Here is a 20398-nt window from a genome sequence, read left to right on the forward strand (position 1 = left end):
AGAAATGAAGCAAAGCAGCACCAGTAAATGCAGAAATTTTGAACATCCTTAGAGTAAAGACACATCTGAATGCATGTTCAACTGCTAGCTCACTAGGCTGAAACTCTTTGTAGTTTTAAAAATAGCCTAAAGTTAGGCTTCCTACCTTCCTACTCCATATACAGAAGCTAGGATTTTCCAAATGGGTTGGGAAAAAGAAAAAAACCTAATCAATATATGTTAATCCTCTTAGTGTCTGCAGTTCAGAGTAGCAAAGGCATTCTTTCCTGTGAGAAACCCCTACTGAAACAACTTGTGTTTGAAATTCTTCCCTTTTCTTTTGCTTTTTCCACCCTCTAGACCTTTCATCACAGGCAAGCTACTCCTTATGCCTCTGTTTCTTTGTGTTGTCTCCATCCCATCGCTTGCCTGGCTGATGGTAGAAAGAAAGCATGGCATATACAGGATGAAGATTTCTAAACCACATGTGCTTTACTTCAGGAAACAGAGAAAATGGGATGTTTAATTTGCATACAGCAGTCACACCTGCAGCATGATTGAAGTGAAATATTAATAACGGTAAGCACTTCAGTTCACTGACAGAGGAATGCATACCACTGCATTCCTAGTTCCAGTACTAAGCAGATGCTTTAGCTAGCTTCCTAGCTTCCATTTCCTGCTTAGCCTGTTCTCTCATCTCTCTTTCTCTCTCAATGAGAAGTACTTGTAGTTCTTCCCACTTCTTGAGGTTCTGATCATATTTCGCAATGTCTTCCACTTCACATTCTGGCAGTTTCTCCTTGACAAGCTGGGTGGTCAGGGTTAACAGGTTTTCAGATTCAACCTTGCCAAGTGAATGCAGTTTGGAGTACAGCTCCTGTCAGAAAAAGAGATTTGGTAGGTGTGTCAAGGAGAAAGCCAGTCAATCACAAAACAAACAGACACAAAATACTTCTCTACAACCAACATATCACTGAATTATTATTATTATTAGGAGTAGGAGTAGCAGTAGTAGTATTGCTGCTGCTGCTATACAGGCCAGGTTACTATCACAGAGAAGTGTTTCAACTGCGGTAGTTGCTACCATTTCTTAAAATACGAACCTCTAGAGTATTTGTCTTTATAGCAACAAAACTGAACCAATGAAATTTGATTTTCATTAATTATTAAATTTCTCTTCTTTTTCCAAGTTCAGCTATCTGGTATTAACGAAGATCAGCTGACCAGTCAAAGACAATAAATATTACTTAGACACCTTGGGTATGTATCTTGCCTCAAAACCAACTGCATGACTTCATCCATACTGCTTGCATCAGCATTCCTCCCAACAGGTGCACATCACTTCAAATATTCTCCTTCTACTGCACACTAAGTAACTCCCATAATTTTTCTTCCCAACTTACTGTGTCTGAGGACTACACTGACACATATTATACAACACTGTTAAAGCAAGTGATATTTTTTAAGGGATATTCTACACTGAAACAGAGCAAAGCCTCAGAAAGGAATTCCAGTTTTCTTTCTTAAGCTTTACTTACATAGATTTCCTGCAGCATAAAATGGTAATACACTTAAGATGATGAATCATCCAGAGATACTATTTCTGGCTTTCTGTGATCTTTAGCGTGATGGCTCCTTAACATTCTGGTTAATTGCCTTGAAAGTGCAGATACACAACCAAGGAGAAGATGATACAGCACTGGAAAATTCTGTATGCCTTGTTCACTCATTAGGTGAAAACACATTTTCCCAACCCTTCTTTCAAATAAAACATTTTACCCAGCCCAGCACTTGCAAATATGTTTAAAGTAAGTATGTATTCTAATGAAAGGTACATCTGTACGCTCTTCATTTGAATGAAACTCATTTTGCATTGTAGTACAATGGAATGATGATGTGGGGATCATTCTCCTCCAAACAAAATGGCAGTTCTAGAGCCATGCAGATATCCATACTTCCAGTTATCACTGAAAGTTTATGCACTATACAGCTGATCCACAGTGCTCCTCTTACCCAAGCTCACATTGGCAATAATTTCCAAATGCATATCCCTTCATTTCCGACCTGGAGGCTCTGCCTTGTTCTTAGGCAGGAAACTATTATGTCCCTTATGAGGCCTCTCCACTTCTCTTTCCCTCAGCCAACACAACTTCAGGCTTGGTTGTGTTTCACCTCGGAGGTCTGTGCTTGGCAGACAGCAGATTAAAGACTCTTTAAAATACTAGACAGGCAGGTCTGAGTGGCTTGCTTGGTTCTGTCTCTTTTTTGATTTTAAAGAATGAAGACAAAGCCAATGTCTTCAAAGCTAATGGACTAAAACCAAACTCAGTAAAGTATTTAGGTGTATTAGTCTCAGTAGGTACACAAGGCATCAGTGAGAAAACTGAAGAGACTGTACAGCTTGGGTCTGGGGAAGAAACTTGACGACTATAGATTCATAAATTAGATATGTAACTAGTTTAGATCATTCACACTCTTCCTATTAAACTCTACCAAGGATGTGCTGAAAAGGGGTTGAACTACAACAGAGGGAATTGAAATACAGAAAGGCAATAAACTGTAAACTAGCAGGTATTGTCTCCTAAGCCATCACTGGTATCACTTGTATCCTGGAATACTTCCTGCTCTTCTCTAATACATTAGTAATACTGATTTAGGAAAGCAGGCTCTATGTCCCACAGGTACCAGAAGAGCACATTCTTCAATGGTTAAATCATGATTTTTTTAAGCTGTCTCCACAGCTCTGCACGTAGACAGTTTAGGGAAGAAGGTGCTTTTGGAGAAGGTGTTCCCAGAATTTATGTGATAAAATGTTTGCCGCCTACTGATCATAGACACAGGTGGAAAGAATTGCCTGAAGAACACGATAGTGCGTAGCAAGCCTCAGCATACAGGATCTGAAAACAGGTAATTACAACACAAATGGGTGTCAGAGTCTAGATTACAGCTCTAACAGCTTTTTCTGAAAAGAGCCAAATGCCCTCAGGTCTTCTTTTTTTTAGTGGAAGCAAAGACAAGTATCCGTATCTGTTAGACTTCCACGCCTTTTTCAGGAACTTAACAAGTGGTTGTTCTGAAGGTTGGTATGAGACACAGAGGCCATTCCATGGAGTACCACAGAGGAGCATGGGTATGTCTGGAGCAAACCCATATGCTTTTGCCTGCATTCTGAGGTGTACGATTTGTGAAGAATTGGAGAACAGGAGGCAGAAGCAATTGCATTTGAGGTCAAGGAGAAAAACTGGGATATCGAAGCTAATTAATGCAGGGCTGGACAAAGTGCAACTGAATTTTTTTCAGCACCAGAAGTGCAAACCTTCTGCTGGGATTACACAGAAGGGGCAGATGATCCGAGCTGGGACAGCAGTTGGGAATGCACACATCACCAGGCTGACTCAGAGCTGCCACCTTCCCTCACACTTGTAGGATTTATAGTGCACTGTGAACTACATCTGTAAGTGTCCCAGGGCATAAGTGGGAAGAGCCGCTATGGCTGGCCTAATGGATTTGAGAGACGAATCTAGGAACTCCTTCAGGCTTAGCTGAAATGGCATTCTAGTTCATGAGCTCCATTTCTCATTCACACAACCAGAGATTTTGGCTTATTACCGTTGGATGCCTCGATGTCACATGGCTATGTATTCCTAATATTCAGACTTTCCTGGTCAGATTTTAAACACTGGGGCTAGTTTTTTGGCCAAAGGTCATTTACTGCCATACCAGAGAATGCCTGAATTGGAATTAATTATAGAATTTATGGAAAGGTTGAGCTGATAGGCAAACTAGGCTCTTGGCACCAGGCCCCAGTTTGATATCCAGACCTCATTTTAAGCACTCTGCTTTATTTTCTTTAAGGCTAGACAAGGGATAGACAATAAGAGACACATAAAAAACTTCTCACTCCCTCCTTAAAAGGACAGTTGTGTTCACCTAGTTCACTGAAATTCATCAGGCATTAATTGCCATATGCTGAATACCCACTGATTCCCAAACACTTAAATTAAGAAGGTTTAACTGCCTACAACACAAGTTTAGTATCTAAAGATAGGTGGCAAAGTTATGTAAGTAAAAATTAAAGTAAGGAAAAGTGTGTGTGTGTGTGTGTGTGAGAGAGAGAGAGAGAGCTGAAAGCATAGGATACCAGTCTTTTAACGTTTGAAATTTCTTTAGAACAGTCTGTATCCAGCACAACTGTCCAAGGTCACAGCCGTCCAGCAGAAACAATGGAAACTGTAAGCCAGGTAAGTTTCAACATGAAGTACTTGATTTTTACCACAGCACAAATCAGAGTTGATAAAGTAATATTAGCTCATTTAGCTAATTTTGAGATGATCAAATAAAAACAGATTATCCAATTAAATGCACTTATTATATATATGTGCCCTAATAAACAGCCTTCTGTGTTTCTTAATGTTATCATCAGCATGATGATAAAAACCTAAAGATAAAAGAAAGGTGGTATGAACCTGATTTAATTCTCCAGTCTAAAAGTACAAGATATAACCTTCCTTCCCAAACATAATTATAATGTACACAAATGGACAATGATTTCAGGGTAGTCTCACACCCATTACAATTTATTTTAACGAGCAAGAGCCCACACAAGGTCAGATAATGGGTATCTAAAGACATACCACTTTTGCAAACAGGACTGGAGTTATCATTTTCATGTATGAAAAGTGAAGACAAAATTTCAGCAGACAGACAAAAGACAAGTAGCCTTGAGCATTTATGTCTTTGTAGGCTGCTGCTTCCTGTTTGGAGAAGTGAAAATGTAAGGTGACATTAGTTTCAAAAATGCCAAACAGAACTCCTGATGTACTGAAAGGGTGCCAGTCTAGCAGCCATAGTAAGTCAGCATCTGTATTTTCTAGAACACATCAAAGAGATCTACCACAGCTTAGAATATTTAGAGAAATTAAAATGTCTTACCCTGAATCGGCTGTAGTACTCAGGTACTTTGGACTGCTCTGTTTCTTCTGACTCTGCACACTGCGACTTCTGCTCTAATTTCTTGCCTTCTTCAGCAGATTCTGGATCAGGTTTGGCTTCAAGGACAGACTTCAAAATGGTCTCCAAGGCATCAGTCTAAACAATCACATTTGTCATGGTTAGAATCAACTGTTTGGGAATACAATCTAAGTAACACAACTGTCATGCATTCAAACAACTTAATGAATTACCTTATATGTTGAGATGACTTCTGTAAACAGAAAACCAAATTCTAAAAGGAAATGAGACAATCTTGGAAGAATTTTGTACTGGAATCTTAGGATCTTGGGAGTGTATGACTCTCCAAGATCCCAAGTACAGTCAATGCATTGCTTTTTGGGCTCTGCTACTGGTACGTACAGAGAAGCAGCATTAGCAAAGAATCAGCAAGAACCCTCTTTTACAAGTTCTTAGTTATTTACTGAACAAAGTAAGAAGTAACTTTATACAGATAGCATTTATACTGTTTCTAGAGTATCAGTATGCAGACAGATACAATCTTCTATGGACCTACAGTACCAGAGACATACAGCTCTGCTTCAACACCAGGATGTTCATCTACAACCCAGAGTAAAATGAGGAATTCCTGAATTCCTCAGAATTCAGGGAAAAATATCACAAGTGTATTAAGCTGAGTTCTTCAGACTTGAAGTAAGAAAGATTCCTCCAAAACCACACACCTGAAGAGGTAACACAAAATCAGTGCAAGTCGCAGATGTGACCTGTCTTGGACTGTCCGGTATTATACTGAGAAGCTTCAGGAAAGAGAGCAATAGGTAGGAGTACCTGCTGAGCAGTGCCCCAGACTTCTGCTTGTCAGGGGAGACTGCAAGTTTAGTAGTGACAGGAGCAAAAGGGAGGCTGCCATCATGAGGGACACCTTCAGGAAAAAGTACCGAGAAGGAGAGACCTCCGTGACGTTTCTACCTCCAGCCCATGGCAGTAACATACTAAGTTACTCCTAAGCTGTCTGATTCCAGGATCAGCCTGATTCCCCACAGCCCTCCTAAGCCCCAAGTGCCTCAGGTAGTGCCGACCTCATAAATGGACTGAATCTAGACATCCTCCCTGACTGAAGACCGGTCCAAAAAGCTGACAGAGTGATTTCTAGAAGGTACAAACCTTCTAAAAATCACTGTCAGCTTTTTGGATCAGTACCACTTAGGACATCATCTGAGGGCACAGAACACATAAATTAGCTAAGAGCAAGCAGACATGACATTCATCCTCACTGCTAAGAAATATGTCTCTGAGTGTTTCAAAAACTTGAGAAACAAAGGTGTCTTCCTATCCCTGCAGACATGTACTTCCTATGACACAGATGCAGGTGTCTCCAAAAGGAGGGCAAGGATTAGAAAACTTACTTAAATGGTCTGTGGCAGTAGCACACACTCATTGCCAAGGACATGCCAGTAGACATTATCACTGGCTCATCAACTTAAGCACTGATTCTGTTCTAAACATTACTTTTCCTGTCTTGGAAAGACCTTGAAGTTTGCAGGGCATCTTTTCATTAACAAGGCACATAATTCACAGGTTTTACTGAAGTCTGTTTTATATTAAATTCCCCTTGTTCAGTGGGTTATAGCCTTTATACTTACAGCCTCTTTACTGATTTTGATGTCCCCTGACAATGAAGCCACATTCTCCATCACTTGCAAGGCTCTATTCAAATATCCAGGTGTCCACATCAGTGGCATTAGATTGTACACAGCTCTTAAACCTTTTGTCAACTCCACCTTCCCTGTAATAAAAACACAGTTTATTGTTAGTGTTTCAATATCTGAATCTTAATGGAAACTGTATAGGCTGGCTCTGGTTTCTAGCAATAACAGCAAGTGTCTTGGCTTCAGTGGTAAAAACAACACACTTCTACAAAGCTGCTCTGATAGAATTTCAATTGCTCTAATTTTATTAATGTGCTTTTTTTGCTCAACTTCATATAATTATGTGCATGTTTCTGGTACCTCCTCATTCCGCCTCACCCAAAAATTTTGCCCAGATGGAAATCAGAGTAAGTGGCCAGGTTTTCTGGTTGCAGGCTTTGTAACAGCAGCTTGTTGAAGGATGCCTGAAGATTTCAGACAAATGTCTCCTCAGCTTTCAGCTGACTGGGGAGCATGTGTGCACTAAATCTGATTCCCCAGATTTACCTCTGTGGCCTCTAGGGTTTACTCACCCATAACAGCACATGTTATGGCTAAGTACTCAGCTTACTATCCCTGTTTCTGCTGAGGCTTCCTAAGAGGAAATATGGGACACCTGCCATAAAGGAAATTCTGGTTCTTGGTAAACAACAATCTGTGCAACAAGGTGTTCATTGGTTTTAGCAGGACCTGTGATGTACTGCACCACTTGCAATGTGGGTTTTCTTCTGACAGTAATTACCTGAGATCTAGAAACTCCCGCATAATAGAGGAAACATACATCACATTGTAGTAAGATGCAATTTACAATGATTGTCATTCTTGGGCTTTGATTTTGTTATTGTCAGCAAAATAGATAATACCTCTTCCAGTGTAGCTTACCAGAGTTGGGTCAAGGCTCTCAATCCAATTTGCACTCTGGCTATAATAACACAAAACTATGAGAGACGTCCTCTTTACATGGAAGAGAACAGTTTAGGAAAAGGAAAGTAATAAGTGCACAGACAAAGCCTATGGATCATGGCTAAATTAAAATAGCTGAGGTGCTTGAGGCCACTCTCTGTCTATAGGCATCTTTTACTCTCTCAGAGGTCAGTTCCATTAGTGTTGGCAAGACTTGGGAATATATGACATAACAGTAAATAGCTTTTGATGCACTGAATGTCAATGTCACGGGCCAAGCACTATTGCTCTCAGACAAGAGTGAAGCACATTTTTAAAATGCAGCCACTATTCCACCAATCTATATGACATTTACAACTCTCCAAACTGAATTCCAACTGGACAGCAAAGTCCCTGTTTCTAACAGTATCTCCACTGGATTACAAACTACAGTGGTACGAAAGATCCTGCTTTCAAATTAGTTTTCATGTTTATCCCTCTTTTTGACTGAAAATTAGCTTTTTGTTTTATAGCTAGGATAAATACAAATCAACATCCTAACTCTGCACCACACATATTTTGAGGTGACATTTGAAGAACGAATTCATTTTTATTACCCTCAATAATGCAGTAACGAAACAAAAATTTACAATAAATTGTTGACTACTTACGTTCTAGTAAATCACCATTTTGTAGAGAAGAACAAAATCTATCTGTACCATATTCCACTAAAGAGTCAGGGGAAATTCAAGAATTGTTTGGCCATTTCCCTTCCCTTCAATTCTGAATATACTCTGATCTAACTTCTCTTTAATACTACATAGCAAGTTATTAACAGCAAAGACTTCTTAACAGATACAGGATAAAGGCTCTGCTATCTGCTGATCACAACCCCAACATTCACTTTACAGTGACTAGTAGAAGTTCTAAACATAGTGTTTTCCAGGGTGTGCTCTCCCATCTCATAAGGTTTAAAGATTATTTTAAGACACTTATTAACCAGAAAAAGAGCCAGTTGTCCATAACCTTATAATGTGTGTCACAGAAATCTGTATTTTAGGGTATTTTTTTTTTATTTGTTGGTCAACCAACAAACCAATCCCACTGCTACTTAAGAATATCTTCTCTCTATCAGCATCTAACCCAAACATGCAGGGAGCCCTAAAATTGGTTCTGAAGCTGTCTGATTAATCAAATTCAAATCAGTTCTACCCTCCAGGCCTACAAAACAGGTTCACTCGTAACTCTGAAATTGTCCTTCCACTAGTTCTTTTTTTCCTTTGCCTTCTCCTTGATTACATTTTAATAAAACAAAGATACCAATTTAATTCAGCCACTGAAAACAAGAAGGGAAAGCTGAGAATGAGGGAGGTAAAACTTACCAAGGAATGCATAGCCATAGAGTTGGGAACTAAAACCCACGGTGTTACTTTGCTTTAGACCTGTAAGCAATAGCGAAGCTCCAATATTTCTCTCTTCTTCCCACTGCAAATAATTTATCAACTAAGTAAGTGCTCCTTTAACAAACACAAATTTAAAATGATAGCAAAGACAGCATGCACGGCTTTCATCACATCTTAGCAATAAAGAACCACTAAATATGCCCAGTGTTCAGTTATAGTGTATCTGTCCTGAGAAACAGTACCAATCGTACTGAGGAACAACTCTCTTTGCAGAGGACTAAAATGTGAGTGGTTAAAATTTTGCAAGAAAGTTCTTTTCACTATGTCTACCCCTAGGTCTTAAACCAAACACAGAAAACTGGTTCCAAGCCAGTTTTTGGTGTATTTTTAATTATATACACCATTCAAAGTACCATTCTACACCTCCAAGTTCTGAGGTGTAGAATGGTACTTTGAATGGTGTATATAAATAAAAATATCATTTCATTGCTGTCTTTGGATGTGCTTACTTCAAAATGCATATTAAATAAGTCACAGTTATATAAATAAGCTTGCCTTGAACATGTCTTATGTTCACACCACCTTTGCTTGCATGTTCAGTTTTCATGAAACACTACACATACTGACAAATGCTCATCTCCGCACTATGGATACACAAACACAGACAAACACAATGGAAAAATGAGATTTTCATCCCTTTGCTTTTCACATACAGGTGACTAAGCATACTTTATTTCTAGGCAATGAAGAAAATATCCAAAACAGTAAATATGCTTTTCTCTTCTTTGGTGAAAACTCAAATTACAACCCAATTGAGTAAAACCTGAAAGCACCTCTAAAATGCATTTTGGAAGATGCTTCATGTAACACAGATGGAGGCTTCAAGCATTTGCTATATAGATGACAACATGCTATTGAAGGCTTGAGCAAAACTTCATTAAAAATAGCTTCCTACAGAGATCATGGCAGATCTGACTGAGCCCTTTTACTAAATGAGCCCCTTCTGCAAAGGTAGAATAATGCCACTTCCAAGACCCTGAACTGTCATTCTGGCCTTAAGCAAGCAAGCTGTAAATAATAAATCCATAATCCTTGGAGACAGGTGAAATGTAACAAAATTAATTTTAAAAAACAGATATGTAATAAGAAGCAATACACCCAAAGCCAATTGGGATACCAAAAAACCTAGTAAAAATGCTTTATAAGTCTGCAACATCACCATAATCAAGTTCTAATGGTGAGCAATAAGCAGCTTAATGGGGTCCTATACAATAGGTGACACTTTTTTTGGTGGTAATTGATAAAGTCTGCTTTGAACTGAAGTATCAATTCACAACCTTCAAATGGGCATGCATTACAACTGAAACTCCCCATGCACCCTCCCTTTCAGAGAAAGGATCAAAGGGGGTGACAAGTGATTTGATGGTTTTCATACTTGTTTTTTTCTTTTTTCCTTTCTTTCTTACTTCTGCAGTTGCAAAAAAAATGAGTAAATGGAGCATTTTTTTTTCTTCAGGTAAACTTAAGGGATATTAAATATGCTCATGATTGAATATCTAATGACTGCACCACAACACTTGGAAGCAGAGGCTCTGTGTATCATTCTGAGTGGGGTCAGCTTACCGTATATTCAGACTTGGTTGCCAGGTACTGGTATAAAACATAGAGAGAAAGAAGCTGTGTTGATAATTCATCAAAACTTTCTTGGAGCATGATCTCTGTTACTACTGACATAGCATCTATGGAGGAAAACGATACTTAATCAGCATAGCTTCCTTTTGCACCCACTCATGTTCACTGGTGCTTTATTGCTGTGGTATACTTTGAAATAATTGAAGAGGAACTTAAACACTTTTTGCAACTAGAATACACCAATAGAATTACTCTTACTCCTTTGGGCTGCTCTGCAAGAAGGAAGAATGGGTTGAATAGCATGAAACTACAGCCAAGGAGCTCTTAAAATCATCTTAGCTCTACACATTTCAGTTGGCTCTTCTTTCCTTGGCTCTTCAATTATAAAAAAAAATTTAAAAATATTTCTTTATTCTTGTGTTTTGATTACAAACAAGAGAAGACTGGCTTAACTTCATTAGCCTTAGGGTGACAGGAGAGTACAAAGGATAAGAAATGTTGTCACATATCACCCACAGTGGTCTATTCAGCAAATAATGCTCTAGAGGAGCTCTACACGGAGTTCCAGTGACACTTTCAATCAAGAAGGACAGTTTGGAAAAAGGCCTTCAGTTTCACACAGAACAGAAATATGGATAAAATAAGGGAGAGTTCAAAGATAGAGGGGGTATGTCTCAAAATAAAAAAAACACATGTATTAATTTGTTGTTTAGCAAAACCATTCAGTTCCTTTCATTATCTGTTTTATAAGAGATTTATGTAAAGGAAAGCTCACTGCAAGTTTACAGTACTAGAAAACCTGAAGTGAAATTAAAATCGGTCATCAAAATTAGTATCTGTCATCAAACATGAGAGGACTCATCCAAACACTTAAACAGTCAATAATGAAAGGTAGCCCAAATATGGCGATTCTGCATAGCTGGCTGCCTCCAGTGACAGACAGAAAGCCTTCACAAATAATTTATGTATGAAGCTTTTTGAAGAGCTACATGTATGGAAGATGAATACCAACACACATTTTGATTCTGGTAACACTCTAATTAATTGTCACTAACAAGTCCTATCATACATTACCACATATGTCAGACTTCTAACTGAAGAAGATGCTTTACACTTGCAATAGGATTAATAAGAGTAGAAACTGTGAATCTCACAAGTTTCAAAACTATAAAATGAATAAAATCCCAAAAAATGAGACAAAAAACATGCAGAAAATACTTCAAGGGAAGGTGAAGTTGTGTTTTATAATGAATTCAGAAAAAATATGACTACAAGTTTTTAGTTTAAAGAAAAGCTCTGTAAATATAAGAGCATACAGCTAAGGATGCAGTATTGGTATGTGTTTTCTTACCTTCATATTTCTTCTGCTTTATAAAGCAATCCAACAAAATATTGAATGTAAAATTATCTGGAAAAATTCCATACTGAACCTAAAGAAAAAAAAGGGAAAAAGTTGTGTGCAAATGCACTGCAGATACCAGAAAGAGCAGAACCATGACACTCCACATTGATGCAATGTACATAAGCAACACAAGAGATTAGCATGACTCCTATGATGTAGGCCCTCCAACTTCTGGGTTTGTTTTAGTATTTCATCTGAGCCTTTCAGACAAGGAATAGCACTGCCTATCACATTAATATGCCTCCCCAGCAATTATTATGTTTTGGACACCAACACTATTTAAAACCAAAGAGCTTTCTGAGAAAAGAGAGGATTTAACTATAGCTAAAATTCTAGTGCAATGGTAATTTGTTATTTGACAAAGAAACCTGAACTTAAAACACAGTCTACAGGCCCTGGCTGCAACAGGAATTCCTGTCAAGCCACACTTGAATCAAAAGCTGATCAAATATATTCGTATCTCTTCCTTGGTAAAACTTACCTTGTTTTGTATTGTGTATAAGGCTTTATCTTGGGCACCATATTTTAAGCACTGTCTGATCCAGCTGTGAATGGTCCAGTCTCTTAAGTACCAGGAATTTGGGCTATGCCGAAACCTAAAGATGACAAAAAGTTATGGTGACAATATGATTCTGCTATCACAGAAACAAATTCTGTAATCAACACAATTATGAGTTTCAAAACCTTACCATTCATGAACTCAGATATAAATTTCGCCATGTTTGACTTGGCAGTCAATCACCACTCTCTAAAAAGTTCCAGATAGCACTTTCAAGTAAGAGAAACAAAACTTTGACATATTAGTACAAAGGGGAATCTGACCTTCTCACAAATGCATAATTAAACTTCTCACTTTCCAGAAAGCCTACTTCTTTTTTCTTTAAAAAAAAGAATACCGAAAAATAAGTGCGGTATATTTATGAAGGCCAACTGAGACTGGTATAAATACTGTGGCTTTTTTGACCTTGTCCTTGTGATTGTGTAAGATTGTATTACATAATATTTTGATGTATAATATTGCTGGGCTTGTCAAAGAGCTACAACTGATGACATCAGTAAGTATCAGAATTACATCAAAATATAACTGCATCTGAGTCTTTGGAGCTTATGTAATCTGGTGTCTCTCACCCTCTCCAAATCATGCCTCACTTCACCAGTTAAGAATTCATTATGCCTCAGTACAGGTCATCCCTGGGCCACTGCACGCTCCATTTGCCTTAGAAATGCTTCATCAGTGAGGCATACCTCATGCACGGGGAAACTCTGCTGGAAAGTCTTTCCCTGCCTCTCTGCACCAGTTTAACCTATTCTGAGACAACTCAGGCCATGACTTCAGAAGTCTTCCAAGGCAACCCACTCCAGTGCTCAACCAATTTGTAAAATTAAATACTTTTTAGTTTAATTTCATACTAATTCAGACACCCGCACTTTGCTCCATATTTGAACAAATGTTGACAAAAAGCACATGGAACTCTAGCTTTGGCAAACATTCAAGCATCAGTTAAAAGTTCAGTGGCAGGAGCTGCTGCCTTGGTCTTATGCTGAATTTCATACCCACATATGAAGAGATGCATGCAGTCTTTCTCAATTCAAACGAAAACTGATCTCAGTCCCCAGCACAGAAGTGACTGCCACTTTCTGTAAAGAACACCAATGACCGAGCTGAGCTCATGTGCAGATGCTTGCAGCCCCAAGCCAAGATGCAGCACCATTTAGAGGCAGGGTTGACTCTTCCATCTGAGTGAGCATGCTTTCCAGAACGTTTATCAGATTAATGTGGCCACCAACCCTCCTTCCCCCTCAGTAAATCTCTTGTCTATCACTGAGGGCTACACAGATGACCAAGGCTGGAAAAGTACTGCAGCCTAGAGAGCCTTCAGAACAATGACAGCCATGCCAAAAGTGGAGCTAAACAACCACAGAATATAAGTGCAAGTATTTGTAGGTGGCATAGAAGTCTCCCCATTAAATAAAAATTTAGTAGGAAAAGAAAAGCATGCTTTGAATATTAAATTACAAGCATCCATTCTGGTGCTATAATTACGTTCCATTTTCTTCTCTCTGGAGTTCAACTACTGAGAGTAGCAAGAATATATATTTGCTTCCACTAAAGTCCTGTGTCATGGACAAATGCTTTCAGGAAATATCAGTTAGAGGAATTTGGATTTAATTATATTTTGATGAAAAAATTATGTAATTGCTACAGACTCTTTTACCAGCCATTTAAGAAGGGTCAAGCTGGAATACCAGCACCCAGCAATAAAGCCGCCAACATATTTTAAAGTTTCATGAAATGGTTAATATTGTTTCACAAGTGGAAAACAACAGACCTGTCTTTCAAACACTCTCTCACAAATACTAAGGCTTTTTATTGATACAATGAAAAGCAAGTATTCAAAACACAACAACAAAAAACCCAACCAGCTGTTTTTAATGCATTTGAATATCCAACTTTTTTCACATCACTGTTTATTCTTTTGAGTACACCACAGTGAGAGAGAGCACTCCAATACTCCCTATACCTGGGGACTGCTAAAGCTTACTGTAATGGAAGTTTCTAGGTTTCAAAGTAAAATTGGATTTGGACAGCAAAAGGCCTAACAGGGATACAATACGGCTTAGAAACAGAATGAAGCTGATCCAATCAACACTCATTGCTGGAATCAATATGCACAAAATCCAGAGGCATGTCATAAAACCCTGTAAAAATCTGCACATCACCTTTATAGGGCTGGGACTGATTTTTTTATTTTTGCATGAGTATGTGAGTGTGTGTGTGTACGACAACCACAGATTCTTTCAGATGTAATTACTGCATATATGTTACTATTAAAATCTTTATGCTAAGATCAGGTCTTGCCTGCCCCAGGTGCTATGCAAATGAAAAGCAAAGAGCTTCTCTAATTTTCTAGCTAATTCTGACAAAAGTCAGTTGCATGGGAATGAAGAGGGGAAACTGGTGCATGAAGGCAACGTATATGCATGTACAAGATCCCTCAACACTAGACACTTCCATTAATCCATGATGTGGCAGGAGAATTGGAAGTGAAAAGAAAACAACTGCACTGCAAACTTTAATTTTTTCTGATACATATAATGCTGAGATAAGCTCTGTCTCTATTGTACTAGCTGAGAAGAGAAACCAACAGAGTATCTGCTTTTTACACTTAACCTAGACAAATCAACAAAATGTTGCAGCAGGCACTTGTATTTGAAATGGAATCAGGAAAAAGAGGAGTTGCTCATCATTTTGACAAGCATTAACATCCCCCTCCTTCTCTTTGTCCACCAAACAGGATATAATTAAGCAAGGCAATATGTTCAGGGACAGATGAAAAGACAGAAGGAAGTTAAAACTACAGAAAAAAAAAAAGAGGATTCAGAATGAATTAAATAAAGGAAGTCTCTAGCAACTGTTGTGTGTTTAATGGAGAGACCAGAAGGTTATCTTGCAGATGCCTGGTGCTGAAACTCATTTTTCTGAGAACTAATAAAAATCTGAGAAGCCCAAGATTCTTACAATGTGTTCAGAAAAGACAAGAAGGAACTCTTAGAGAACCTCTCTCTGTGTTTTAATGTTATTTAATGTCATTTTAATGTTAATGGCTAAAGAATCAATATGGTCATCCTTCCAGTCATTGAACTGCGAACATCTGCCTCCATGGGGAATAAAACCAGAAATATTTGTAATACAGGGAGAGCCTAAAATATCATGTCATTGTGAATCTAACAGCACACCGTGCAATACTCCAGAGAATTATTTTAATTTTTAAAAGCTTTTCATATTATGCAGTCCAGAAACTTGATTTTCACCAACAGTTGCTTTGTACTTGCAAAATGATTATAATTTGGAAGAGACAGAAGGAGTGTACAGCCTCAGGAAAAGGCAACCAGAACATTTTTAGCCAAGCAAGTACATTCTCTTGCTCACAAATAGGCCAGCACATCGGGCTACATTGTCAGTTTACTAAGTTACTGCATAAAGCCCTGCTGCTCATTATTTTCAACAGTGCTGGTGTACTCACGCTGTGTGAAAGAAACTAAACAATAAAAAAGTTTAACAGATGCTGGAGTGTTTCATGGGGTGCTGTACTACTACAGCAAGCATGACTGATTTATATTGGTGCACTCACACACTGCAGAAAAGCTGAGTTCCTGCCCAACTCATTTATTTCAGTCTTGCAATTTTGTTTGTGCCATGAAGTAGTGATGCACTCTAGTTGCTTTCACACACCCTGTCTTCTCAAGGGAAGTAATGCAGCAAACCTGAAAGCAAACAGAACCACCCCTTGCTGGTCTGCATTCTTTTTCCTATGTTGATAGAGGGCACTTCATTGCTTTGGGGACAGTCACAAATGAGGAAGATGGTGAAGGAAAATTTGCTGCATTACAGAGGAGAAGGTGCTGTAGAAGTGCCATAACATGAGAAAGAGCGCTGCTCTGCTCTTCCTGATAGTATAGAGGGAAAACAAGCTTAGCACATCAGTTCCCATTCTTTGTTGATCACAAGTTCCATTTTGGACTCTGCGGCTTTCTTAAGGACCAGTCCAATTCCTAGTACTCCCAGAAGCTATCCTTGTACAAGACACTATTTTTTCTTTTCCCCATTCTCCCCCAATCAATGAAACAGAAGGAAGATACCCTTCCTTTCTCCATCTTTACCTGACCTAATGAGAAAGCATCTTGTAATGATCCACACGTCCTACACATCCTATCTCTCTTCTTTTAAAACTAGAGAGAAACATGGGTCTTCATATATTTTCAGCGGAAGGGAGAGTCACAGATTACTTCTCATCCACTTAAAATTCTACCAAGTCCCAACACAAAACGTAAAGAGACTTAAAATGAGTAAATATAATAGGAAATATCTCTGCAAACCAGGAAGAAGCTATCTCAATGGAATAAATCCAAAGCAACTCCACATTTTACACAAGTCATACAGGGCTGAGAAGCATATTAACAATGCCATGTTTTTTTCTTCCCAGGCACATTTTTTCAGCTACAGTGCATAATGATCAAATGGATTCCAGGCAGGCTTAGCTTGGAAACTGGAAAGCTGTCACCCAAAACTCTCCCTTTGTTTACCATTTCAAGCCACAAGCCTTGGGGAAAATCATCTACATTTTAAATGGACCCAGAGGAATTGCTCATACGTCAGCATCAAAGAAAACAATCCTGGAAGAGCAATCATTATTGACAGAAATTTATTTTAAAAAATGAACAGAACTCTATATTTCCATCTCTTCTTTGACTGCCATTTTAGCCTTCTTCTTTTTTGTATAAATCTTATTAACATTTCATGTGTAAACCTACCAGTCCTATAGGAAATGCCACACACGTTAACTGTCTACACTCAAAAACAGAGGAAATGTTGAAATAAAATACTCAAGTAGTATGTGTACTGTAAGAAATCAATTATCAAAAGCAATGATAGGACAGGTTAAAAAATTAGACATGACAACTGTAACAGAGCATAGTCTAAGGCTGAGGTAGAATCTTACGCAAGCAGAAAACTGGTTTGCAGACTCCCTCAAAAAAACCCTACATTCAGCTCCTATTCTATTTTAATTTGTATTGACTTTCCCCTGTCTTTTATTTTGAACTAATTTAACTTGATTGCTTTGATGTTAAAATTAATTCTTCTAAATTAAGCTCTCTCCACCTTCACAGGAATTCATATTTCATGCACAACATTTTTTGTTCAATATTTGCACAGAGCTCTTACACCATTAATGCATGTCTGATGGCCCCAAAACAGACTTAAATGATCAGATATGGAGAAACTACAGAACAGAACCACAGTAAAACATCAAGGCTGAGCAGGAGACTTTAAGGATATTTTAAGTATCATGTCTTGTTTCATGTTATACCACATAAACTTTTTATTTCTGTTCACTTCAACGTTATAAGTCCGCCTTCTTCTTCATCCTTAAGCTTAGTAATAAGCCTAGATTTGGAAAAGGAAGTATTTTGGCTAGATGTACCTACTACACAGTTATTTAGGAAGACTCAGGATTTCACCTGGTTAACTCTCCTCTATCAACAACTGAAGGGAGAAAATTCACTATTCAGTAGTTTCAGGGTAGGTATTGGATTGCTCAAAACTACATTCATGCACAGAAAGCTCAGCTTCACAAAGTCTCTTCTAACAGTAACCATCAGCTAGGATGTAGTTTATTCTTTATTGACCCTAGCTATTTTGACAGTATTTCTTTTTTTTTCTGCCCATTGTTGTCAGCCTCGTATCACTAAATGCTATTCCTCCTTTTGATGAATTTAAGGCACCTTCAAGAGTGAAGCATAAGGAACAAGCCTTATTACATTAAAAGTTTAAAAAACAGTATGATCAAAGAGTTGCAAAATACTAGATAAATTTTATAAATTTCAAAATAATGTATGAATGGACAAGCAGTTTACCACAGCATGAAAGAAATGCTTTGCTTATACATATATAGACCTAAGAGCTATCACAAAAGAAATAGCAATACAACAGATAAGGAGCCTATGGCAAGTTTGAAGCAATTTATAAGTATTCCTGGTATTGCAATGTTTTAAACAACTAGTGGTATTCCTGAAAAATATCTGAATTCTTTATCAATGCTTCCATTCAGAGGTAGTCAACCTAACAGAACTGCAGTGAAGCTGCTCTTCCAACCTTCTGCCAGCAGGTTACACCAAGCAGCCCTGAACCTCCCTAGAAATATTTACAAAGCACAAAGCAGCAATCCTTCAACCTGATTAATATCCCACGTTTACCTTAAATGCTTCAAATCTTTATTGTAATTAGTTCAGACTGAAAAAGCAAAGCCAAGCCTCAAAGAACATACACTCAGTACACACTTTTTCACTGGGAAAACTCTTCGAGGCTGCTAAAAAGCTCCTTTAGTCATGAAGATTCACAGTACTTCAGAATTATGTGTATGCATTCCCTGACAGAACTCCATTGGAATTTCACTACTAAGAAGAATGTAAACTAGTCTGTGTCAGTTTGGCTGAACATGCTCTGTATGCCTAACCTGAAATAGGTTGACATTAGTCACAGGCCTTATCTAGCTAGAAGCTAAAGACCTTAACACTTAAAAATCCAGTATTAACACAATTCCTTGTTCTAGGTTACAGGGAGGGTCACCAGCTAGCTCACTAAAAATGGAGATTTGGGGATCCTCACTGAGTAGGTAAAAGAACATTGCTACCAAGAAAAGGTGGTGATGCCTGATTTAGTCTCATGAATGAACACTGTAACATCTTAATTATAACATTCAGTTTCATTTCAAATGCAAACTATGAACAAACCCCTCTTTCTGACTTAACGAAATGATGAGGTGAACTGCAATGAAGGAAACCAAATAAAGAGATTTTTGAATACAGTACTTGTATTTTTCTCCTTTTCCCAGGATAATAGTTACCCACCATCCTTCACCTCTCCCACTTCTTTAAAAAAAAGAAAATTAGGAAAAATCCAGTTTTCTTCTCACACACATGAAGAATCTATACTACTTTCTCCATAAGGATGAAATTCACTCAAAGAGTGACACTTAAGAAGAAAAAGTTGTGTCATAATAATAATGAAAAACTCAACATCTCCCCACACTACTGACTATAAGGGACACAGCTCTCTCTGACAAACACTTCTGTACTTAGAAATGAAAATGATTGGTTTTGAATATAAATGTCACCAATACTGTATAGAAAGTATCATGGGCTGAGAAAGCACACAAGGAATGATGAAGTGAGCTGTTGCTATAGTGATTCTGATAACATTCTCTCAAGTGCCTTTCCTTTTCCCATGCAACTACAATCAAGTCTAATTTAAAACCGACTCTTCCATTAATTATATCTTTTTCCGGTACTCTGGCATACAAAAACAGACAAATTAAGAACCATACAAGACACTACATTTCTTGCTTCAGGGAATTTTTTTTAATCTCAGCAGTTTAAAAGTGCATCAGGATAAAACTTGCTGTTTCAAAGCTCAATAAAGGGTCAGTTCGGCTGATTCTTTTACATTGGATCTCTGAAAACTGATTAACAAAAGGCTGTAAAAAAAGGTATATATGAGTAAAGCATTGATTTGATTGTTACCATTTTGCTAACTCAGCTATGCCTGTCATTACTTCAACAAATTAAATCTGTCTGAAAGCTAGCATACAAGTTATAAACTTATTTCTCAAAATGAAAAACAAATGTTTGCAAAAGCCTGCTTGCAATTTTTAGTTCCTGTTACCACCTTTGCATCCAGTTCACTTCGCCAAGTGACTGACCACTAAAGGCTACCAGAAAGTCAGTTTCCAGCAGAAAGGTGGCTCCCGCTAGCTGCACTTCAAAACTAAGTTTAAAATCTTTTGTGTACCAAATAGCACTTGTATCACGGACTTTCTTCAACCACAGCTAACTTAATGTCATTTGAGGACTAAATTGCTTTAAAGCTCATTAGGCCTAATTTTTAAAAAATAAAGATTACT

The 20398-nt window shown here is 38.0% G+C and overlaps 1 protein-coding gene across 2 annotated transcripts in view; it reads right to left on the reverse strand.

Annotated features, from left to right (window-relative positions):
- Positions 1–446: 446 nt before the first annotated feature.
- The window catches only part of MRPS27 (mitochondrial ribosomal protein S27), a 42636-nt gene continuing 22684 nt past the window's right edge, over positions 447–20398 (reverse strand). For both annotated transcript variants that reach the window (XM_030237425.2, XM_050986639.1), the window contains 7 exons: positions 12418–12532; positions 11886–11964; positions 10526–10641; positions 8882–8984; positions 6573–6715; positions 4912–5067; positions 447–856 (listed from right to left, as the gene is read on the reverse strand). In XM_030237425.2, the coding sequence (XP_030093285.1) occupies positions 617–856; positions 4912–5067; positions 6573–6715; positions 8882–8984; positions 10526–10641; positions 11886–11964; positions 12418–12532 (952 nt within the window). In that variant the 3' untranslated portion in view covers positions 447–616. The remainder of the gene's footprint in view (positions 857–4911; positions 5068–6572; positions 6716–8881; positions 8985–10525; positions 10642–11885; positions 11965–12417; positions 12533–20398) is intronic.

The sequence above is a fragment of the Serinus canaria genome, chromosome Z (genome assembly GCF_022539315.1).
Source record: "Serinus canaria isolate serCan28SL12 chromosome Z, serCan2020, whole genome shotgun sequence".
In the NCBI taxonomy this organism is placed as follows: Eukaryota; Metazoa; Chordata; class Aves; order Passeriformes; family Fringillidae; genus Serinus; species Serinus canaria.